At 38.2% G+C, this 23,799-nt stretch overlaps 3 protein-coding genes across 8 annotated transcripts in view; 2 read left to right on the top strand and 1 right to left on the bottom strand.

Moving 5' to 3' along the window:
* Positions 1-6,212: 6,212 nt before the first annotated feature.
* Positions 6,213-13,595, top strand: LOC149847347 (aspartic proteinase Asp1-like). Of its 5 annotated transcripts, XM_089998389.1 has the most exons (10): positions 6,213-6,623; positions 6,723-6,875; positions 11,156-11,273; positions 11,396-11,625; positions 11,712-11,948; positions 12,471-12,600; positions 12,701-12,895; positions 12,993-13,059; positions 13,143-13,230; positions 13,335-13,595. In XM_089998389.1, exons 3-10 carry the CDS (start codon positions 11,172-11,174, stop codon positions 13,450-13,452), a joined length of 1,167 nt encoding a protein of 388 aa, XP_089854515.1. In that variant the 5' UTR covers positions 6,213-6,623; positions 6,723-6,875; positions 11,156-11,171; the 3' UTR covers positions 13,453-13,595. The 5 variants fall into 5 exon arrangements, 4 of the variants coding, with proteins under 4 accessions (XP_089854515.1, XP_089854514.1, XP_089854513.1 ...); XM_089998388.1 differs by lacking the exon at positions 6,213-6,623 and having other exon boundaries at positions 6,786-6,875; positions 12,987-13,059; XM_089998387.1 differs by lacking the exons at positions 6,213-6,623; positions 6,723-6,875 and adding an exon at positions 10,137-10,483.
* A 4,269-nt stretch (positions 13,596-17,864) lies between these two features.
* LOC149847346 (aspartic proteinase Asp1-like) lies at positions 17,865-22,336 on the top strand. The gene is made up of 9 exons (XM_089996952.1): positions 17,865-18,209; positions 18,765-18,882; positions 20,550-20,779; positions 20,898-21,134; positions 21,373-21,502; positions 21,593-21,787; positions 21,894-21,966; positions 22,054-22,141; positions 22,216-22,336. Exons 1-9 carry the CDS (start codon positions 18,028-18,030, stop codon positions 22,334-22,336), a joined length of 1,374 nt encoding a protein of 457 aa, XP_089853078.1. The 5' UTR covers positions 17,865-18,027.
* Positions 22,337-22,341: 5 nt separating this feature from the next.
* The window catches only part of LOC149847345 (P-loop containing nucleoside triphosphate hydrolases superfamily protein), an 83,779-nt gene continuing 82,321 nt past the window's right edge, over positions 22,342-23,799 (bottom strand). The window contains exons 25-26 of one of the 2 annotated variants that reach the window (XM_089996950.1): positions 23,578-23,641; positions 22,342-22,811 (exon numbers count right to left, since the gene is read on the bottom strand). In XM_089996950.1, the coding sequence (XP_089853076.1) occupies positions 23,621-23,641 (21 nt within the window). In that variant the 3' untranslated portion in view covers positions 22,342-22,811; positions 23,578-23,620. The remainder of the gene's footprint in view (positions 22,812-23,577; positions 23,642-23,799) is intronic. The other variant, XM_089996951.1, reaches the window with a different exon arrangement.

Genomic DNA, 23,799 nt, shown 5'->3' with positions numbered 1-23,799 from the left:
GAGATGTGACTTTTAATTTTTATCAAGGAGAAACCCTGGTTCAGGTGGTGGTGCCCAAGAGAGATTGATACTCTGCCACATGACCCATCCCCAAGTGGTTAAACCGTTAAAACACCTTGGCCGCTCCCCTTGCCCATCAGGGAGCCTACTGCTCTGGAATTAAGGCAAGGGGTGCACACCTCGGGTATCCAACTCGTGACTTCCTTCAACTTGAATGCCTTAGGCCAACCCACTTAGCCAGGTGTGAGTAGCCCTTGCGAGCAAAGAAAAGTGATTTGTGGACTGTGAAAAGAGTAAAATTAGGAACCCTAGAAAGCCAAAGTTCAGTATTAGTATTTTAGATATCCAGCGTCACACAGGTCATGAATAGGGATGTAAACGGGTCGGGTATAATCAGATGTAGGCTAGTAAGATTCAGACTCAGATCAATAACTTATACCAAACTTGGACCTGATTATTAACTGGATGTGGCTTTCTTCACCAAAGTCTGTCTGAACAAATTCACATTCAGTCGTATCAGCAAACAGTCATCTTGGCTGGTTTCTAAAACACGGAGGGGGTGAGATTTTGCTTTTTTGAACTTGTTTGTTGACAGGCTTGCTAGCTTTAACCATCGCATTTAGTTGTCACCATTGAGTTTAGAACATTCAATAAGCTGTCAGTGATAAACACCCATTCGGGTCACTCTAGTGGTAGTGGGCTTGGGGAGAAGGTGCTGACTCTTTCGTCCTAGGTTCGACCTTCACTGGTGAGCTCCGTAAGGGCTTGGGTGTTGGTGATCCCACCCGAAGATTACCCGCTTTGGTCAGAGAACTTTGTCACAATATAAGTAAATAAACTGTTAGTGATAAGCCAAAAGAAGGTGAGGGAACCAAAACACATTATTGTTGCAATAAAAATGCAATATTTTAAAAAAACAGGTGATATTTTGAACATATGACTTGTTTGAGGATTGTATTGGTGCTTAAAAATATGATGATAAAATCACAATATTTTTCAATTAGCGTCCATATTTGTTACTAATAATCCAAACCAAGCATGAACATGGGCATGCTGTTGCACCCCAAAAACAAATTGAAAAAAGTTGGTGAAGTTTGCCATCTATCAAGAAGCCAAAATTATAGGCCCTATCAAAACTTGAATGCGCAAGTGCAGAATTTCTGCAGGGTTATGTGTACGTTGTTACACTCAAAATCGCCAGGTAGATAGACACTTTCAACTCTCTTACACTGCAGTAATTCTATCTCAGTTAGAGAGTTTTGTATTTTGAATAATTATGTGATGTATGTTCCCATACTACTGTACTCCATTTATAACTTTGGAAAGAGTTAAGTTTGGGACACATTCCTGGGAGAAATCCCTTAAGCCCCAAGAGACACATCTCTTTGCCGTTCAAGCATAGTGACCGTTGGGATAGCTTCTCAAGAATCACCTTATGACCATATAACCTTACATCTCCCACTTTACTATAAGGGATATCATGCGTTTTTATGCTTGTTTTCAACCGGAATCATAATTACATACTTTCTGAGTGATCTTTATTTACTCACCACTTAGACATATCTGAGTCACATCTGACTCACATGTCTAGTGAAAACATCCACAGTGATTGCCTTGGTTAGCGAATCAGCTACCATGTCACTTAAAGGAATATGGTCCACTGTTATTTCATTTTTCATAAGCATATCATCAATATATTGATATTTAACTTCAATATGCTTACTTTTAGAGCTATTAACTAATGTTTGTATCAGTCTTATAACAACTTTATTGTAATAATAAAGTTGAACGGGATCTTTTGGAATATCCAATTTCAACTAATTTAGAAAGTGATTTATCCACACACCAAAAGTAGCTGCCATGTTACAGGCAATATACTCAGCTTCCGGGTTATGTTGTGCCACACATCCTTTTTTCTTGTATAACCATGCAATTGCCCCACCTCCTAACATAAATACATAACCAGAGGTGAACTTTACTTCATCTTTATCACTAGCAAAGTCAGCATCTGAATAACCTATAAACTTTAGACTATCTGACTGATAATATAGCTTGAGTTCTTTAGTTTCCTTTAGATGTCGAAAAATTCTTTTTATTGCTTCCCAATGAGAGAATCCGAGATTACTTTGATATCTACTCATTAGACTTACAACAAAACTTAAATAAGGTCTAGTGCAAAGCATTGTATATATCAGGCTTCTAATTGCTTGAGCATAAGGAATATTCAACTTTTCTTGTTCATCTTTTGGATAATTATTCTTACTAAGTTTTAGACCTTTTACTATAGAAGTACTCGTTGCCTTGGTACTTTTCATTTTAAATTTCTTTAGAATGTAGTCAAGATATTTTTCTTGACTTAGACATAACAATCTCGATTTTCTATTTATCTGTATTTTAATTTTAAAAATATATGAAGCTTCACCCATATTCTTCATTTCAAATCGAGAACTTAACCATGATTTAGTTATATTCATCATGTCTATATCATTTTCTGTCATTAATATATCATCAACATAAAGAGAGAACACTGTAAACTTACTCCCATTATTCTTGACATATACACAATGATCCATACTATTTGCCTCATAACCCAACTTGGTTATAGCATTATCAAAGTCAAATACCACTGTCTTGGTGACTGCTTAAGTTCATAGAAGGATTTATTCAACTTATATACTTTATTCTCTTGACATTCAATTTCAAAACTTTCTAGTTGCTGCATAAAAATAATTTCATTTAGTTCATTGTTTGAGAATGTTATTTTCATATCTATTTGATATATGTCAAGATAAAAATAAGCTACCAATGCCAAAATAATACGAATAAATGCATGTTTGGTTATAAGAGAATAAGTTTCATCATAATCAATATCTTCTCCTGGAGAATAACCTTTTGCTACTAATCTTGCCTTGAATTTATCAATAGATCCATCTGCTTTGAGTTTTTTCTTGAACCCACTTACTACCAATTGCCCTATATTCATTAGGAAATGTGGTTGGTTCCTAAACTCCATTTTTTTTTATGAAGTCCAACTCATCTTTCATTGCTTCCTTTCATAGATCAGATTCTTTTGAAGCAACTGCATCTTCAAAACTCAAGTTGTCAAGAGTTTCATCCAAATCCATGAAATAATATAATTTTTCACTCAAGAATGTATAATAATCATTCAGATAAGATGAAAGAGTTCTTGTTCTTTTCTGCTCAATTACCAGTTGTGAAGTTTGCTCATTATTCACAAGTAGATCGTTATGCTTTAACTCTTGAGTAGGTACCTCAGAATCATTTATGATATCTAGAAGGACACCATTATCTTCAAGATCAAAATTACTTTCTTTGATTTTCAGGAACTCTACTTCTCTACTCTATAAATTATTTTTTAGGATTATATAGATGATATCCCTTTGATCCTTTTAGGTATCCCATGAAGATGCATTTGATAGTTTTGCTATCTAACTTGCCTCTCATCTGACTAAAAATCAACACATGAGCAGGTGATCCTCACTTTCGCAAATGACTCAAAACTGACTTCTTGCCCATTTATAATTCATGGGATGTAAGCTCTATAACCTTAGAATGAACCTTATTTAGGATGTACATGGCGGTGTATATTGCTTCTTCCTAGAATTTCTTAGGAAGATTTGCATGTACCAACATGGACCTTGTCATATCTATTAGAGTTCTATTCTTTCTTTCTGCTATACAATTTTTTTGAGGTGTATAAGGCATACTTGTATGAGGAGTTATATTATTATCGTTGCAAAAAGTCTTAAACTCCTCAGAGTTATATTTACCTCCTCTATCAGATCTAACAACTTGGATTTTTCTTACTAGAAATCCTTCAACTTTATATTTATATGCCTTAAACTTTTCTAGAGCTTCATATTTCTTAGAGATTAGGTATATGTATCCATACCTTGAGTAGTCATCTATAAATGTGATGAAATATGATTTTCTTTCAGGTGTTTCTTCTGTTAAGGGTCCACAAATATCTGTGTATACTAAAACTAGTAAGTCGCATGACCTACTTCCCTTAGAAAATGGTTTTCTAGTCATTTTTTTTATATACATGGTTCACATCTTTCAATTCTATATTTTTAAGAAAAGGTAATAATCTCATACTAATTATTCTTTTCATTTTATTGACATTTACATATCCTAACCTTAAGTGCCATAAATATGCATCAATATTAAATGCACAATCAATATAAAAAAAATATTCATTGCATTATTTATAGAAAGAGTTACATTTAAACGAAAGAGACCATGACCAGTATCATAGCGACCCCTGAGCTTCACTTTTTTATTTTTTCCAATAGTGACATTGTCACCCTGAAAACGGATTTCAAAGTCCTTTTTAGCAAAATCTCCTACTGCTAAAATATTTTTTCTCATGAAAGGAACACAAAATGCATTTATCGATAGTAGACCAATCCTTTCTATTTAGAGCATGTAGGTTCCTGTCTCGACTATATCACTATAGGTGTTATTTCTCATATATACCTTGTGATCTTCAGGCTTCAGCTCCTTCATCTCCACGAGTCTTTCCTTTGACTTAGACATATGTTGCATTGCTCCTGAATCAATCCACCATCCTAGAAGATCACTATCTGCGATCAATGATTTAGACACAGTGTAAACTATTTCATGTTCTCCATTTACTTGTTTTCCTAGATTCTCTTTATTGATTCTATTTGGGCAATTATTCTTGAAATGCCCATTTTTTTGCAGAAAAAATATGCTCCCTTGATTGTAGTCTTAGAGTTCATAGTTTGTACTAGACGCTTCTTGTTGAATTTATTCTTCTTAAATTTCTTGAAGAATGTGCCTTTAAGCTTGAACCTATGAGAGGTTTCTGTGAAGGATTCTTGGGTATTCATGATTTCGCCCTTTCTTTTGACATGTGCTCTTGCTCAAGAGCTAATTGCAGAGGGAGCTCAGTTAGAGATAGACTTTGTTGGTTTATCCTCATGGCAATTGACACCATCTTTTAAGTTGGAGGAAGGCTATTCAGTATGGTGGAGATTTGCATTCGCTCAGGGATATCATTTCCAGCTATGACTAAATCCTTAGCCATTACTAGCATTCAATTCACATGATCGACTACATTGTCTGACTCTTTCATTCTTCATGAGTTGTATTGCTTCAAAAGAAATTGAATATGGGTTTTTGAAGTCATATCATGTTTTTTTTTACTTCTTCCATCTTTTTCTTTGTAGTGTCAAAGTCTTCAAATACTCAAATGAGGTCATCTTGCATGAATGTTAGAAGAGATGCTGGAACAAGTTGATCATCCTCGCTAAACTTATTATAAGTTTTCTTCTCTTCTTCACTAGATTTATCAGTTAATGAAGATTTCACATTATTCAATACATGCTCAGTCTTGTCATGTGTTAATAGATATTTCATCTTTCTCCACATTCCAAAATTCGTTCTATTAAGTTTTTCGATTTTAGACAACCCAGTCATGACTACTCAATTTTTCATTTTTCTAATTATAAACAAATATTAGGATTAGTAAAACTTATTTCAACTAATATTTATGAATGTAACCCGTTTTGATCATTCGAAACTAGTTTAGCATATAATAAGATACTTAAATGTGCAAGAAATGCATAAAAAATGCTAAATTCTAAACACTTTTGACAAAAACAAATACTAGGTGGTTTTCAGAAACTCAAGACTATCTTTCTGTAATTTCAGAGAACAAAGGAAAAGGTTTAATGTAAACAAAAACACATAAACTTCTTTTTGCAACTTTTTGAGTTGAACAAAAAATTTTGACCCACTTTTTGTAATATAAAAAAAATCAGATGCCTTGTTCTGCAAAAATTCAATAAAGCAGAACACTTTCTGAAATTTTTTATTTTATCAAAAAAAGAAGAATCACCTTTCTAGAATTTCAAAAAAATAGAAGCCTCTCTAAGCAAAAAAATAAAGCAGAAACCTCAAACAAAAAACTTTATGACTTAAACAGAAAGTTTCAACTCTCTTTCTGTAAATTTAGAAAACAAGAAGTCTGTTTTTGCAAAAATCGATAAGCATAGACTTATTTTAGAAAAAATCTGAAAGTAAGCCTCTTTCTGGAATTTCCAGTAAACAAACCCTTTGAGTAGAATTTCTAGGGGATCCTAAATGGAATTAACTAAAATACATGGACTTAAACAAAAAATTAATTTTTATTTATTAAAAGTAACGAAAGAAGACGGGTTCTCGACGACGAAACCGACAATCGATCCGACGACAACACACTGCACTAGAGGTGGTGATCGGTAGCCACGCAAGATCTCAACCAATGAGGCCACCACCAACGACCGTAAAGAGGCTCTGAGGGCCGAAAAAATTTAGTCAATAATGTCTGGTCTACGACGTCACTACCAGCGCCCCCGACGTCGGATCCTGCCACCAAATCGACGAAAAAAAAGAGATGAGCAAAAAATTTTGAGCCCTCTATTTTTTTTTCTTTTTTGTTTTCTCTTTTCTGTCTCAACGGCTTAGTCGCCGCCCCTATTTGCTTATGCAGGCATTCTCTCGCGGGTCGAGCCCCTTCCCTTGGGTAGATCACCTCATAGTGAACCCCAAGCCGTTAGCCATAGTGAGAGGAAAGGCAGAGAGAGAGGAAAGAGGTAACCAAGCCCTCTTTCTCTCAAGATTTTTTTTTTTGTTTTTTTTTTAAATCCTTAAATTTTTGTGATTTGTCCCCTTCACCCTTTCCGATGATGAAGTTTCTCCATGAGTGGCTTACGGTTTGAGTCCTTCACAAGACTCGTTGCTGTATTTTTAGACGAAGAGCCCTATTGAGAGAGGCAACACTTCTTCGCAGAGATAGAGAAAAAGGAGCCCTCCACCCGCGTTAGTTCTGACGAGTGTATATAAAGGTAATCCGTAAAAAAATTATTTTTATTTTTATGGTCTGATTCTGTTTTGTTTGCATGCCGGGTGGTTATAGCAACATCTGATGACTAAAACTAGAAATTTCTAACCCTTTTCAAGTTTTTTTTTCGAGTTTCTTTGGTCCACCGATTTGCCCAAAACAAAACAAAAATAAAACTGACTTTTTTTTGCTAACTTCTTGTTTAATTTTGATTTTTGGTTTTGTAGTGATGCACGCGATTTCGACTGGCACACACAATCACCGATAGGGGTTCACCAATGTTGAAACTTGAATGCGCAAGTACAAAATTTCTGCGGGATGAAGTGTATGTTGTTATGCTTGAAATCGTCAAAGAGATCTTAGGCTAATCCCTAACATAACAACAGCTGGGCCTTCAGCTTGACACAGGACCTCGCTTAGCACATAGGATACCACCTGAGAGAGGGAAACGGGACGGGCAGCTTGGCAAGCAAGCTACCAGCAAACTTGATTAAACATACAAGTCAAGTAGGAACAAGGAAATCTCAGTTCATATATATATATATATATATATATATATATATATATATATATATATATATATATATATATATATATATATATATATATATATATATATATATATATATTTTACTCAGAGAAACCACTCCATGCGCAGAGACCTAGCTGCGCTGGCTCAGCAGGCCCAAGCTTGGCTCGTTAGGCTTGTTTTACCAGCCGTGTTTAAACATGAAAACACTATTGATGTACTTTTTGTTTACGTATTGTTTCCTTTTTTTCTTGTGAAAATATATTAAAATCCAATAGAGGTACTGTTGTGTAACAATTTTATTTTTTTCTTGTTTTACGAGAAAATTCACTTAGCTTCAATGGAGCATTTTTGAGTTTTGGGGGGATTTTTTAAGCAACAAAAGTAATTAGCTTTATAATATATGTCCCAAGGGCCTGTAAGGTTACATGGTCATAAGGTGGCTCTTGGGAGCTATCCTAATAGTCACTGTGCTTGAACTGCAAAAAGATGTGTCTTAAACGTGAACTCTTTAAAAGGTTATAAATGTAGTACAGTAGTACGAGAACATACATGACAGAATTATTCAAAATACAAAACTCTCTAACCGAGAGAGAATTGTTAGGTGTAAGAAGGAAGGGAGAGAAAATTCAAAGAAGAAAATGGGTTGTTTAGAGATAGTGGTCTTGATGAGGTGGAATAGTCCCATATTGCTTTTGCTTGAGTTTTCTGAGGGCTTTATAAGCAATTAGTGAACTCATACACTTGTTCCTGAGAACAAGGGAGTGGGATGACCACCACACACACGCGTGCGCCTGCCCGCCGCGCCGTGCCGAGCCAGGTTCGGGTAATTGGCCCTTTAGGGCCATATCCAATCAAGACAAAGTATCTTTTTACCCAAAGTTTCTTCGGTTATTTGGATTCGGTAACGGGTTATGGGAATGGATAACGGGTCATGACTCCTCGTATTCCGTGCCCGTTATGGCCCCTCGGATTCCGTAACGGGTCTCGATCTTTCGAAGACCATTAACAGATCACGTCTCCTCAGAATCCGTAACGGGTCCTTCCACGTTTCATAACCGTTCGTGGGTTATAAAAGCGTGGTGAGGGCTAGGGTTACGAACAAGGCTGAAACAGACAAATTCCTGGAGCTCTGTGATTTCCCATCTCCCCTGTTACTCTCTCTCTCTCTCTTTCCTGTGAGTTATCCCGAAAGGAGTTGTTCTGCAACTTTGGTTCGAAGAGGCTGTTTTCGAAGGACGATCCGCAGGAGTGCACCGTTCGGTTCATCGTGGCTATTGTATCTTGGGGGAAGGACGCCGGACCCTGATCTGCAGGGTATGTGGGGGCGAATCTTCTCTAAGGGGAGTACTTTTGTACGCCTTAGCCTTTTGCACAGTATTAACATGCTTTCGTTGTTTTCATTGTGTTCTATGCAACTGTTTGTCTGTTTGTTGTGGTCTGGATTTTGGTTGCTTGCGGAAACCGACATGCCTGCACCCTGTTGTTGTTTCTGTCGTCTGTTAATCATGCTATTTACACTGTTGTATTTCATGATTTATTTCGTGTTTTATATCATGATGACGAATGTGAAACTGTGTGATCCGAAAAATGATCCAACAAGAATTACTACAGTATAAGAGAGTTGAAAGTGTAAATCTCTTTGACGAGCCCCAATGAAAATCTCTTTTAATTTTTGTACAAAAGGCAGACAAAGCAATCTGGCAGGAGCCACTTGTGATCGTCACCTAGTTGATAGGGTGTCACAAGTTTGAAACCTACGGGTGGCATCCCTTATCCCAAGGTCTAACTTGGGTGTACTCAGCTGTGGGCAGGAAGAACTTTCAAGGTTTTACCAACTTGAGCTTAGCCAATGTTACGATGGGTGATGGTTTTTTTTTTTTAATGAATTATAAAAAAAAAACAAAAAACAAAGCTATCATTAAAATTCCACGTTCAATTAGTAGCTTTGCTTTTTTTTACCGCCCATAAAAGTGCATGGAATCGTCCTTGAAAAAAAAAATCACATGGAAAGCCTTAGCTTTGTATTTTGTAAAGCCAAAAGTGGTTGGTACAAGAATAAAGAATGGGCACAACTTAAGGGGAGGCAGTAGATAGGGAAAACGGGGCTCCACCATGTCTTGCTCTGTTTGGACCGGGAATGGAGGATATGAGATGAGGATGGATGTTAAAGTAAAAAATCCTTGGTGGAAATGGACTTACGCTTTCCCCCGCCCCGCCCAATCTTCCGTCCCGATCCCCGTCTTGCCCCATCTCGCTCTGTCTCCAATCCTTATTTAAGAATACCAATGGACTGAAGGGAAATGTGACCCCACCCCACCCCACCCCACCCCACCCCACCTCACCTCACTCCATTTGGATCAAAGATGGAGGACATGAAACAGGAATGAAGGCGGGGATTGAGGTTAAAATCAAAATCCATGCAAAAATGAAAGTGGAGATGAAGGGCAGGATTTTGAAACGGGGCAGGGTGAAAACCTTGTCCCGACCCCGGTCCACTGGCATCCCCTAGGGGAGTCCGACGCTTTAATTGCCCTTACCGTCTCTCAACTGCCAAGTAAAACCCCATAGTGCGCCTTTTTTTTACCGAATCCAACTCATCAGATTCCACACAAAGTCAGAGCTCAGAGAGTTTCTCGGAACCACTGGTGGGTCCATTCGTTTCCATGTCATATCTATAGTGGGTACAAGATCAGAGACTTAGTCGTGTTTGGTTCTCCTGTTGTACTTGCGATCGCTGTTCTGATAACGTAAAGCTCTATGCGCTGATCCCTCACCCTCGAGTAGTCGCCAGGCTTCGGCTTCGGCTTCGGCTTGGGGTTGGGGGTGCTCGGTGTTTGCTTTATCGCAAGTAATAAGCGAGAAACAAGAGGAATGAGGCGCTCTTTTCTGCTGCCAATTGTTGTTGTGGGCATGGTGTGCGTGGCAGCAATACTAACACAGCAGCCCAGCTGCTCTCTCGCCGCGCATGACGGCAAGGCGGTCTCTGCCAAAACCAACAAGAAGGATGGCTCTCTCCTTGCCACCAAACCCCCCAAGTCCACTGTCATCTTCCCATTGAAAGGCAGCGTCTACCCTGATGGGTATAATTCTCTTTCTCTGTCTCTGTAACCAAAACCGATTTTGGGTTCTGTAATTGCCTCTTGAAATTCAATATTTTTTTCAAGAAATGGCGGAGACGTGAGATTTTATGAGGGGTCTCCATGAAAGCAACTTGAAATTCAAAGTTATTTCAAGAAATGGTGTGGAATGAGATTTTATTTTTATTATTTTTTTTTTTTGGGGGGGGGGGCGGGGGCGGGGGGGAGATCCATGGTTTTCATGGTGACCCAAGTCGTCTTCGTTGTCGTCAGCTGGGTGAATCGGATGGTCCTTGGATTTTTTGCAGTTTCGTCTTGAAATTCAGTGTGGTTTGATCAATGAAGTTGGGATTCTAAATTGACTGAATTCAATTGGTTTGTTCCCAAAACGAAAAATGGTATATGGGAGTGATGGGAAGGGCAACTGTACGTTCATCATCAAATTGTCCATAATTTTTCTTCATAAGAATATCATCAATTTGTCTAAATCGATTCAAGGTTCTAAGATCACCCATTTTCTTGGTTACCATGAATTTTTATTTTTCAACATTACGTCCTGTTTATGACTGGAATTCAATCAGAAGTTTGAACCGAATTAGAATGAGGATTTGGTTTTGAAGAAATCCATTGATTGACCCATCATCATCATCTAAATGAATGGTTGGTAATTTTCAGGTTATTCTATGTGACTATGTGGGTTGGCATGCCCCCAAAGCCATACTTCCTTGATGTAGACACAGGGAGTGACCTTACATGGCTCCAATGTGATGCCCCCTGCGTTAGATGTTCTAAGGTAAGCATAATATACACAATTCTCCCAAAACCAAGCTATGATGGTTCCCATTACATCTTTGTTTTGTTTTTATCTTACTGAATCTCTCCTTATTCTTGTGGCCTATCTGTGCATGTTTTTAGGGAGCACACCCTCTTTACAAACCAAAGAAGACCAACTTGGTTGCTTGCAATGATCCCCCTTGCATTGCTTTGGGCTCATTGAAACAGTGTGAATGCGAAGAACCCGACCAGCAATGCGACTATTTGATTGAATATGCAGATCGCAGTTCGTCGCTCGGCGTCATCGTCAGGGACACGTTCCACCTTCGTTCCGCCAGCAGCACCGTGCTTCGACCTTCTCTTACATTTGGGTAAGATGGTTTGCTTTGGAAGGATGAATGGACATAGGGTGTTGTTGGATCATCATGATTGATTCAGTTTGTTAATTTGTTTGCAGTTGTGGATATGACCAACAAGGCTCCCAAACAAATCTCCAGACTGCTGCTGATGGAATACTAGGCCTTGGGAGTGGGAAACCAAGCATTGTTTCTCAGTTGAAGGATCAAGGGATTACCACAAATGTAATTGGCCATTGTATTAGTCCACACCGCAGAGCAGGGTACCTTTTCTTTGGTGATGATCTCATACCTTCTACGAGTGTTGAATGGATTCCAATGCACAACCATCCATCAAAGTAAGCTTTCAATTCACACTCTTATTATAATCAGTAGTATGCAAGCCTTGATGGTGTTTCACATTTGTATGCAACTAGATATGAAGACGTAACATAAGTTTATAGTGTGTTTGTTATTCTCAAAACAGAAGCTTCATAGGGTGTTTGGTTGGACCCTCAAAATGTATTTTAAATATAGTTGTTGTAGAATATACTACTTTTACAAGTTCTACCCATTTGGTGTGTCCCTGCCTGCTCACATAATGTGAATTGGCCTGAACTTTGGGGTAAAACATGAATGAGATAGAATTTGGTGTTCCTAGTTTTATCTAAAACACGTCCTTTCCAAAATAATACTCTCCTAAGACATGCAACCAGAAAACAAGCAAAACAACCATCCTGCCTAAAAGGTGCTAGCAGCCTTGTATGTCTCACTTTTATGGACGCATGTTTCCTTGCTTATGAATTGCAGAATGGAGTAGAAACATTGGTATATCAAACTTTTTTTTCTGGCTAAACTTTAGTAAAATCTTCTCTATTTAGGAAGTACTCGCCTGGACCTGCAAATCTAATCTTGGGGAAGAAGCAGGTTAAAGATCTTATGGTTGTGTTTGATAGTGGGAGTTCGTATACTTATTTCACTTCTCGTGCATATGAAGCATTACTCAACGAGGTGAGTCCAAATGAAACAATCGGAAAGAAAGCAATTTTATAGTGCCTGATTCAGTTCTGCTTTTCCATTTCCTTGATAAACACCGTATTTGTGTTCTCAGGTAAGCAAAGGTCTTGCAGGAAATCCTGTTAAAAGAACAAGTGAAGATGTAGCACTGCCTTTGTGTTGGCAAGGACCAAAAGCTTTCAGATCTTTTTCTGAAGTCAAGAATTATTTCAATCCATTGATTCTGAAATTCAAAAACAGCAAGAAAGCTCAGTTTGAAGTGTCCCTAGAAAATTATTTGGTCATCACTGTAAGGGCCTCCATCCTTAAATTTGCATTCTGAATCTTTCTATTGCCCTTTAAAGTTTGCAAAGAAAAAAATAAGAACCTGAATTCTTCAGGCACAGGGAAATGTTTGCTTGGGCATCTTGAATGGCACTGAGGTAGATCTTGGACACCTCAACCTCATTGGAGGTAACAATGGTTGAATTAAACTGCAATTGTCACTGTCATAGGCACTGAACCCAACTCGATCTTCTTTCAATCCCTTCTTGCAGATATATCCATGCAATCACATGTGATAATATATGACAATGAGAAGCGTCAAATTGGTTGGGCTCCTGAAAATTGCAACAAACTTCCAAGGTTCGAACTCACTCTTTGTGAACTTATTTTGTGATTTTAACATTGCTTTTTGTTATTTAGCTAACTATGCACAGGCTTCTTAGAATTCTTTTCTTTTTGAACAGCATGGATGGTGCCATTGAGGATCTTCTGTCTCAGCGTTGCACTGCTGTTGAGGCATTGTCAAATGAGTTCAAGCAGTGCCCTGCTACCTACCCACTTGGAACAGTTGAATGTGGTTAGTACGCAATAGGAAAGGCTGACTGCTGTAACATACCATTTTTCATTTACATGTAAAAATAGTGGCGATCGTGGGGAAAAAGCATTATACACAGTGTAAAGGCAGAACACAAAGCATGATAATGAGAAAGCAGTGCACTTTGCTACCTTCTGTTGCTTTTATGGTGCATCTAAATTTAAATATATTGGTTTCTCATCTAGTAGGGGCAGCTTGTGAATGTCATCAAGTTGGTGAGACATCACAAGTTAGAAACCCACAGGTGGCCGCAAGGTTGAAGCTTGATGTACTCCCTGGTGGGTAGGGGGGACCTCAACGGTTTTTACTGATAGGAAACCAGTAGAACGCTGTTAGTGATGGGTGTTTTGTTTTTTCGAATTATATCTATTGATTTCTTGAAACTTTCTTGAGAAAAACAAAGTTTTTAAATTTATTGAAAGATTTTCCTTTGCCGAGAAAATCTTGATAATGAGATTTGTAACTATGGTATCATCAATATTAATTAAGATGTGATCATTTGATTGTAGAAAGGGGTGGACATGGGGTCGGGTACACAACCCGTGACGGGCCGGGTCTGGGTCATCTCGATGGAGCCTGATCTAGCCTATCCTGTTTACTACTTGGGATGAAATTTTTACCTATTGAACCTTCTCCAGGAAATAACTGTACTAGAATCTTTTTCTTCTTGTTACCCTTGTATTTCTAAAATAAATTTTCATGAGTTTCTAAAGGATTCGTTAGAAGTGGATCCGTGCTAAACAGAAAATAGAACAGCCAAGTTGAAGTTTCATTTAGGTAGCTCTTCAAAGATACACTTGCAACTCAAGTAATGCTTTGAATCTTTTGATGCACATTGGTAGCAGTAGCAGTACGCTACCAAGCCCAGGGCTTAACACTTGCTTTATTGGAGACAAGAAGATCTCACACATGGGCTTTAAACAATGTCTACCTGTTGCTGGTTTAGGAAAATGATTTACATCAAAGGTTAGAGACGTATACTAAAACAAAGCACTTGCTGGTTTAGGGGAATGATTTATATGAAAGGTTAAACCGTCAAAGAGGTAATACTAAAACAAAACACAACTAAATCCTGAAAATGCAATAAAATCATGGCAAGCTAGGAATCTAAATTAAGGTGGGCACAAATGCACAGTAATCTAAATATAGTGCCACAAAGTTGTTTTCAATTAGGGTTAGGTTACATCAAGGGCTGCTTTAAACCCATACCTTTTTTTCTTTAATTATGGACTAAAATTACATCTTGTATCCAAGTAGAAGTCCCTTGGTGTTGTAGATGATATAGTATTGGTTAGTCAAAATATTGCCAGTACACAGAAGCAACTAAAACTTTAGATGAGCATGTTGGAGAAAAATGGCTTATGAATTAGTAGAACAAAAACTTAAGGGGTAAGCCTTCGGAATTTTATGCTAACATGGACAGAGACCGTAGTATGGCAGGCTGAGCCAGCGCAGCTAGGTCTTAATATATAGAGTACAAATTTAGTTCAGAAGGTAGTGATAGCAATGTTATTAGAATACAAGAAATGCCTATTTAATAATGATATACGTTTCAGTATTTAGGGTGTATATTATAACAAAATGGGGAATTTTAAGAAGATATCACTAATAGGATCAATGTCGGTTGGGTTAAGTAGAGAGAGGTTAGTAGTGTTATGTGATAAAGGAATGTCTCTACAATTGAGAGGACATTTCTGTTACTCCAACCTAGTGAAAACAGGATTTCAGAAAAGAGAATTCAAGCCTAGAGGCACGTTCTTAAGATCGCTATCTTTAGAACTTCAATCGCCCCACTCCGGAAATTCCGAAGATGCGAAAAAGAATTTTGTTACGACTGAGTTCCCAGGATACAACTAGGCTTGAACCTCAAGAGAGTCACTGCTTCGCAAGAACAGATGACCTCTCCCACACATGAACTCTGCAAGCCAAACCGAGAAGAAAGAAAGGAGAAAACTGGAGAGTCAGAAATTCTGATATCCAAAAGACGAAAATAGAAGATATTTATAACCTTTTAGAGAGGCCAAAACGTTTTGCGATAAATGAGATTAAAGGCCATAAATCTGACAGTTTGAAAATAGGATGAAAGGTACCTGAACGGTCACCCATGCGCCTCATATGCACCTCGCACTGCGCCATCAAAACGCCACATTGCGCCTCAAGCGCCCTTGCGCACGCGCGCGTGTGCGCGAACGGCGCGTCCGTTGCTGCACGATGCGCAGCAACGTCCACAATCCACCTAAATACTCAAGGCTTACCAAAGTAAAGAATAGATTACAAACTCTCTATTTAAACCTCTTGAAAAACTTTTCTCTCTTAGATATGGGACTAAACTTTTCAAAACACTTTTGGTAGTAACCATTAATAATTTAAAACTTTCCTAACAATTTCTACAAGACTGCTCGAAAACCAGCACTATTATATGAAGCTGAATGTTGAGCGACAAAAAATGACAACAAGATAGAGTGCATGTTGCAAAGATGTGTATGTTAAGATGGATGTCCGAGGTTACAAGAAAGGATAAAATTAGAAATGACTATGTTAGAATGTGCCTAAGAGTCGGGCCAATAAAGCAAAAAATTATGAATACCATTTAAGATGGTTTGAACATGTTAGAGACCTTTCAACGCCTATGAAAATGTTGGCATGGTACAAGTAGAAGGAATCTGGAAAAGAGGAAGACCAATGAAAGACTTGAAAGGAGACAATTAGAGCTAACATGGTAGATTGTAAAATGACTTAAGTTTTATTTCTGGATAGACAAGAATAAAGAAACAAGACTCACAAGGCCCACCCCATTTACTTGGGATAAGGCTTGATGATGATGATGACAAATGCACAGTCAAAATGAAACAAAAAAATCACACAAAAAAACCTAAAATTATAACAAAAATCAAACATGGAATAATGATTATTGCCAATTAAAAAACACACAAAGAAAACCATGAAATTCTAATAAAAATCAAACATAGAATTATGATTATTGTTAATTGAAATGATAATTGTAAAAGAAAAAAAAAGAAAATGATCAAACCCAAATTAGATATTTATGTCATTTGAAACAATGCAAATTAAAAACCTAAATCCTAACAAAAATCATAGATCTCTCATCTATGCTAATTGATAAAAAAATATACAAAACCGCCAATATTCTAACCAAAATCAAGCATTTATTAGTCATAGATTTTGTGCTTAATGCTAATTAAAAAATTAAAATAATTAAAAACCATAATTAAACATTCATATCATTTAAAAAAAATCATAGCAAAACCCTAATTCTTACAAACACCATATATTATGCATTTAGCTAATTGATATAAAAACTAATGTTTTATCCAAAATCAAGCATTCATTATTATGGATTCATGCCTAATGGTTTTTCATTATGGATAACTGGAAAAAACCACCTCACTCGTGGGCGTGAGGTGTAAAAACACCAAGTTCCCCTTGCCTACCAGGGAGTACCCCTAGCTTCGGCCTTAGAGTAAAGGACACACTGGTAGGTTTCAAACTCATGACATCTCTTCAACTTGGTGTCATTCTCGAGTTGCCCCTACCAGATGAGCCGTGCCCTAGTGGGCAAACTTTAGGTTGATTTAAATAGAAACCAGTAATGGGTCATGAGAGCCACAAGAAGATCCAGAACTGAGTTGCTACCTTCACATTTTTTATGTAAATTTAAAAATAGAGTGATGTAATGCATTTAGAAATTCTGGATCTTTATCAGATTTAGAATGAAACATATCCAAACTCGGCTCATTCGGCCCATCTACCATCTCTCTCTCTCTCTCACCTATTTTTTGTACAATATTTTGATTCTTTCCAAACTATATGTTTGAATTTAACGTTTTAAAACTGTATTCATATTTTGATGAACCTTTTGCCGCTACATTCCCATAGTGGCGTTAAAAAAGGCTATATGGATATATGCACTGTCAAAAAAAAAAAAACTCGGTTTGTCTTTTACCACATCGTGCGAACACAACCACACTCACAAAAGGGCTATATGTATTCTCAAGTTCAACAAAGATGCCACTTTCTGGACAGCACAGATCACAATTAATAGACTCCAAAATTTGTTTGCCTCCCTTCCACACCACCTTGGTATCATCCCCCAACAAAAAGATGTGCAAAACCCCTACTTTGTGGTAATAAAAAGTGCTTGGAGTGAGAATACAGAACCCCCTAACAAATCCTTCACCCCAATTAACAAGAATTGAGATGCAAATGCCTTATTCCCTTCCTTCTTTGCCTTGACTACCAAGCAAAACCTCATCCTAGACACCCTTTTATATAAGCTTTCTCCTCCACCACAACCCAGTCATCAACTTCCTAAAGCCAATCTAGCATACACCCCAAAAGATGAGGGCCAAGAGCTTGCTTGGAGAAAAAGTTCCTAGTGTCTGGGTCCATCTTTTTTGGAGTCTCTCTGGTATTTGACTTTTTTGATTGAACAAGACAGGAAAGAGAACCCATACTGTCTGTCAGTTGAATTATCTATATTTTGGAGGCCACAATAGAAAGTCCTAAACAACTAAGAAATTGTGCAAATTAAAGAGAAAGAAATGGGGAGGTTCTGGTTGCTGATTGTGGTGGGAGTAGCATTGCAGGCTGCCTGCTGCCTGCTGAATGGAGAGGGCGTAGCTTCCAGCAGCAATGAGGATGGCTCCTCCATATCACTCTTTGCTAGCAAAACCCATGACTCCACCCTCATCTTGCCCATGAGAGGCAGCGTCTATCCTGATGGGTCTCTCTCTCTCTCTCTCTCTCTCTCTCTCTCTCTCTCTCTCTCTCTCTCTCTCTCTCTCTCTCTCTCTCTCTCTCGGAATTCAGCTTTAAATTCAATGCCACTGTGTGAGAAAGTGCAGAAAAGTACTCAAAGATATTCAATTGTTTGGTGATGATCCATCGTCATCAAATAAAGGAATGCTTTTGGGCTTTGTTATTTAGTTCTGAAATTGAGACATGATGCAAAGAATTGAGGTTATCCCTTGTGAGATAACCGGGGTTTACTCTATACAAAGGCAGCCGTCGATTTTCATGTTCTGGCATTGTGATCATGGTCAACATGAGAGGTTGGCAACTTGGCATCACATTCTTGTCATGTAATTATCCATGATTTTTGTAAACAAGGGAAAATATTCTTGATTTCATGGTGAGTGAGATAAACTTCATAATAAAAGGAGCCAGTGGTAAATTCGAAGATGATTTCAAAAGCACTTAACAGAGACTCTTTGTTATGAAGGGGTTCAGTGGTTTCAGGAGGAGCCATCATCATCTAAATGAATGGTTTTTTCTTCAGGTTATTCTATGTGACTCTGTTGGTGGGCATGCCCCCTAAGCCATACTACCTTGACGTAGACACAGGCAGTGACCTCACGTGGCTCCAATGTGACGCCCCCTGCATCAGATGTTCTCAGGTAATGATCTCACGAGAAATGGGTCCGTGCTAAACCAATTTGGTGCTAAACCGCGTGTTAAATGGGTTTTTCGAGCTTTTTTCATTTTATTTTTAAATTCTGACTGTACAGATGTGATCTATTTTCTTGATTTTAGTGGGATCAGCTCTTGAAGCGTTTGATTCCAACACACTGGTGGGTTTTTATAAAGTTCAAAAAATCAACAGTCCAAAATCTTTGTAAAGTTTTGAGGCTCCAAACATCATTTTTTTCATGATCCATGTGTGGACTCTTAGTAAATCGATCATGCCCAACACATTTATGAGGCCGGAACCGCATAAAAAGCACCGAAACAGCCCAAAAAGCCCATTTAGCATGCGGTTTAGCACCAAATTGGTTTAGCACCGAATCATTTTCCATGATCTCACTCTCCAATTAGATCTCATTCTCCACTTGTCCAGAAAAGGTGGTATAAGTTGGGATATCTGTCACACGATGCACTACCCCAACATTTTCCACCTTTTTGGATAAGTGGGTGCACTTGTGTTACACTCCCATCCAAGGGAAGCCTCTTTCCTTTGAAAATGGCACCATTAAAAGAGGTATGAATTCATTTTGACAAGAAAACTACTTTTTTTTACATTTATTATTCTAGTCCACCACATATTTCTAATGAAAATGTTTGTTTCATCCCTTCTAAGAGAGGCCTTATTTCCTATGAAAGAGAGCTTCTTTCGTAAGAAATGGTATGAGAAGAACGCCCCCTTAAAGGCATGTTTTGTGAGCAAACAAAGTTGGAAACCCAACCCCCAGTGCAATGTTGTCAGTATAGGTATGGGCCCATACTCAAGTGAATCGTTCTGTATTGGCCAAAAAAAAATTTATTATGTATCAATCATAATGTGACACGTTAAAATAATAATAAAATTTAATTTTTAGTAAATTTTGCATTTATTTTAAAAATAACCCATTCAGGAGTGAAGCTTATCAGCCTATACACTCCGATACCGATAACATTGCCCCAGAGGAAACATTACCGCAGAAACAAAATGGGAAACCCACCCCTAGAGGAAACACATGCCCTTAATAATTTACTTGTTTCATCAGATTGAATGTGGCCTGGATTGCACAAATGCACTCCTTAAAATTCGAAGGATACCCACAAAAGGCTCTGGACACCTGGTTAGGTGGGTTGGCTTAAGCCTTCAAGTTGAAGGCCGTCCAGAGTTTGATCCCAGGATGCAAGTCGCTTGCCACAAGCCTAAAGTCAATGGGAAATGTGGACACTGAAACAGGGCCACATTCAACTTAGCACCTCTCGGCCCATAAAAAGGACATCCAAACCACTGCTTCTTACCATCGTAAAGGGGGTTGGCATAGTGGGGTGAGGCCTTGGCTGCTAGACAGGTGGTCAAGGTTTGATTTCCAAGGGCGCATCTCCTCTGTGCAAGCCGACACTCGGCATAAGGCCCAGGGGTGGGGGTCCTAGCCTCGGAGTTTTACACCGCTGTCATGATGATCATAGGTATGACAGGCTGAGCCAGCACGACCAGGTCTTTGTACCAGGTGCGATTTCTCGAAAAAAAAAATGTTTAACCTCTAAAAAATAACCATGGTCGATTTTGATAGCTTATGTTTTATTGTCATTTCATCCTATTGAATTGTGAGTCTTTCTGGGTATGTTTTAGGGACCGCACCCTCTTTACAAGCCAAGGAAGATCAACCTTGTCCCTTGCCACGATTCCCTCTGTATTGCTTTGGGCTCACTGAGAAAGTACAAATGCGAAAGACCCGGCCAGCAATGTGATTACCTGATCGAATATGTCGATCTCAGTTCATCGCTGGGTGTCCTTGTCAGGGATGCCTTCTACCTTCAATCTGCAAATGGATCCGCGCTTCAACCATTTCTTGCATTCGGGTAATTTGGCGCAATACCTTGGGGGAGAGAGTCTATGGGGATGTTAAGGTTTTGATCATCATGAATGAACTAACAAACATTCTCATCAATTTGTAACTGATTCTTGAATGTTGAGCAGTTGTGGGTATGACCAACAAAGCCCCCAAGCAAGCCTTGTATCTGCAACAGATGGAATCCTGGGCCTTGGAAGTGGAAAATCCAGTATTAGTTCTCAGTTGAAGGAACTAGGACTAGTCAGAAATGTAATTGGCCATTGCATCAGTGGACAAGGTGGAGAAGGATACCTTTTCTTCGGCGACAATCTTGTACCATCGTCTGGTGTTACATGGATTGCAATGCAACCAAACACAGCTCAGTAAGCTTGCAACCCGATTAATCTAACCAGGAATAGTTTCTGAAAATGTTGGAGTTTGGAGTTATTTTTATTTGTAGAAGAATAGTTTTTCACTGTTGCAGACTTCATCTATATGCTAATATATGAAACTTGTGATTGCAGTTCTCATTTATATGCTAGAGATCTTTTATCGAAACGAACTAAAGATTTAACATGATATGTGCAGACTGATGAAATGTTGTTTGCATTTTCCTATCAGGAAGTATTCGCCTGGACCTGCAAATCTAATATTTGGAAAGCAGCGAGTTAAAGATCTTATGCTCGTATTCGATAGCGGAAGCTCGTACACATACTTCACCTCTCGTGTTTATCAAGCTTTCATCTCCGTGGTTAGTGAATGAAGCAGGCAACATGAAAGAAGGTTGTTTTGATTTTAGCATGTTTTATGTTTTCCTGACAATCATACCACATTTTCTCAGTTAAACAAGGATCTAGCAGGCAAGCCAATTAAACGGACATTTGAAGATATGGCATTGCCCTTGTGTTGGCAAGGACCAAAGGCATTCAGTTCTTTCTCTGATGTCAAGGATTTTTTCAAGCCCTTCATATTGGATTTCAAGAACAGCAGGAAAGCTCGGCTAGAAATACCCCCAGAAAATTATTTGATCATCAGCGTAAGCATTTTCATCTTAAGAAAGGCCATAAAAATTCAAGGTCCTATGCCTTTCAATTTACTCTTTTTCTCATTGCATTTGGAACTCAAGTACTTGCATTATCCAGTCACAGGGCAGCGTTTGCTTGGCCATTTTGAACGGTACCGAAGTTGGTCTCAGAGATTTCAATCTCATAGGAGGTACAATGACTCGGAAACTAAACTCCACATTTTCATAATCAGTGAAGGTAAATCCCTGACAAGTGGACTTGAATCCTGAAATTGCAGATATCTTTATGCAATCGTATATGGTAATCTACGATAACGAGAAGCATCAGATTGGTTGGATTCCTGCGAATTGCAACAAGCTTCCAAGGTCTGCAACTTATTATGTTATTAAATGTTCATCAGCTGTATGCAAAATTCTTACGACCATCTTCTTTTGAACAGAACGGGTGTCTCCAACAACGAGGGTTCTAAGCCAGATGCCACAGTCAGCATGAATATCCTAACAAATAAGGTCACCCCATGTTCTGCTACTTACCCACCAGGAACAGTTGAATGTAGCTAAGTGTAGAAAAAAAGATTGTTGCTGTAATAATAACAGATTTCATTTACAGGCAGAAACTGAGATGATGATAGCAAGCTCTATTCCATCAATGTAAAAAGAAATACATGAAAATGATGATTAGCATCAATGATCTTCACTGTGCTGGTTTTACAAAAATGATTTGGATTTTCAGCAAACATTCAAGATTAATGCTGATAGGGAAGATCCACTTGTGATATTCCCATGTGATAGTCATTGTGATTTGCCAAAGATCTGTGCAGTGTAATCGATGGTCTTCCATATATACATGAATCTGCTGACTGCAGAGCAACCGTAACAGTGTTTCACTCTCTCGGTTGATGTTCATAGATATCAGATGTTATCTTCCATAGCCATTTAATCATTCTCAACCATAGCCTTGTGGTCATAAAGAAATTTGCATCATTGCTTACATCCACAGCTTCATGGTCATTGAGAAGTCTGCAATGAAAACAACCTAAATACTAAAAAAATGAGCTAACATGCTTATTGGAGGTTTACCTGAATGGACGCATGATGCACATTGGTAAAGAAACAGTGACTCTAAACAATAGCATGCAGCAAAATATTGAAAAAAAACAAACGAAATCTGAGATGTACACAACACATCCATTTTTACAAAACCATCTGTGTAGAGAATAAAATACAGAAGTATAAAAAGCATAGAAAACTGTTATGCAAGAATAGTACCAGCAACTGACTTGGAAACAGGTGTGTCTTGGCCCTGAGACGCTTCTATTTGATCTATACTTGGTTTGTTTAGTAATGAAACCAATGACATTTTAGAAAAGAAAACACGAGTAAACACAAACTAGACAATGAAACTCATAAAAGGAAAGAGACAAGCTGGAGACAGTGTTGACTATGTCCATGAAGTTTCATGGTGCGTCTGGTGTCATGTCATGTTGATGCAGAACTAGCATGCTAAGTGAGGTGTCTGTATGACAGATTGCAGATAAAACAGAACAGATGCAACATAGGGATGCCCTATCACCACAAAAGGTGTAATCACAATGATTGGCGAAATAAGGTCTTTCATAATATAAAAGAACATATAAATACAAGTGGGAGTCTCTAGTGAAAAGAGCAAAAGTAATCAACAGATACTCTGCTCACCATGAATATTGTTGAAAGTTGGCAGAACAATGATCACTAATTCAAAACTAAAAGAAAAAGCATACCAATGATCACTAAATCAAAACTAAAAGAAAAAGTATACATACCAGCAAAAATGCAAAGATTTTGAACTGCTGTTATATTCATAGGCTATGAGACATGATTTGTACACTGCAAGGGGAAAAGGGAATAAACTGATGTGAATTATTTGTTAATGACAGGCACAAGCATTGAATAAAAATAAGTTAGCCAAACAATGAATAAGGTATGTCCCTACGTCACGCAGACTCTTCTAACATGGCACCGCACCCGCGTCACACCCGCACCCG

Source organism: Nuphar pumila, chromosome 2, assembly GCF_984573655.1.
Source record: "Nuphar pumila chromosome 2, dmNupPumi1.hap1.1, whole genome shotgun sequence".
In the NCBI taxonomy this organism is placed as follows: domain Eukaryota; kingdom Viridiplantae; phylum Streptophyta; class Magnoliopsida; order Nymphaeales; family Nymphaeaceae; genus Nuphar; species Nuphar pumila.
This window is presented reverse-complemented; position numbering and strand designations above follow the sequence as displayed.

Coding starts and splice junctions, on each gene's coding strand:
- LOC149847347 (XM_089998386.1), top strand. CDS start 10,275: ATGAGGCGCTCTTTTCTGCTGCCAATTGTTGTTGTGGGCATGGTGTGC. Junction 11,274..11,395: donor CCTGCGTTAGATGTTCTAAG/GTAAGCATAATA, acceptor GCATGTTTTTAG/GGAGCACACCCTCTTTACAA. Junction 12,896..12,986: donor AAAATTATTTGGTCATCACT/GTAAGGGCCTCC, acceptor TGAATTCTTCAG/GCACAGGGAAATGTTTGCTT.
- LOC149847346 (XM_089996952.1), top strand. CDS start 18,028: ATGGGGAGGTTCTGGTTGCTGATTGTGGTGGGAGTAGCATTGCAGGCT. Junction 20,780..20,897: donor CAACCATTTCTTGCATTCGG/GTAATTTGGCGC, acceptor AATGTTGAGCAG/TTGTGGGTATGACCAACAAA. Junction 21,135..21,372: donor ATGCAACCAAACACAGCTCA/GTAAGCTTGCAA, acceptor TTTTCCTATCAG/GAAGTATTCGCCTGGACCTG.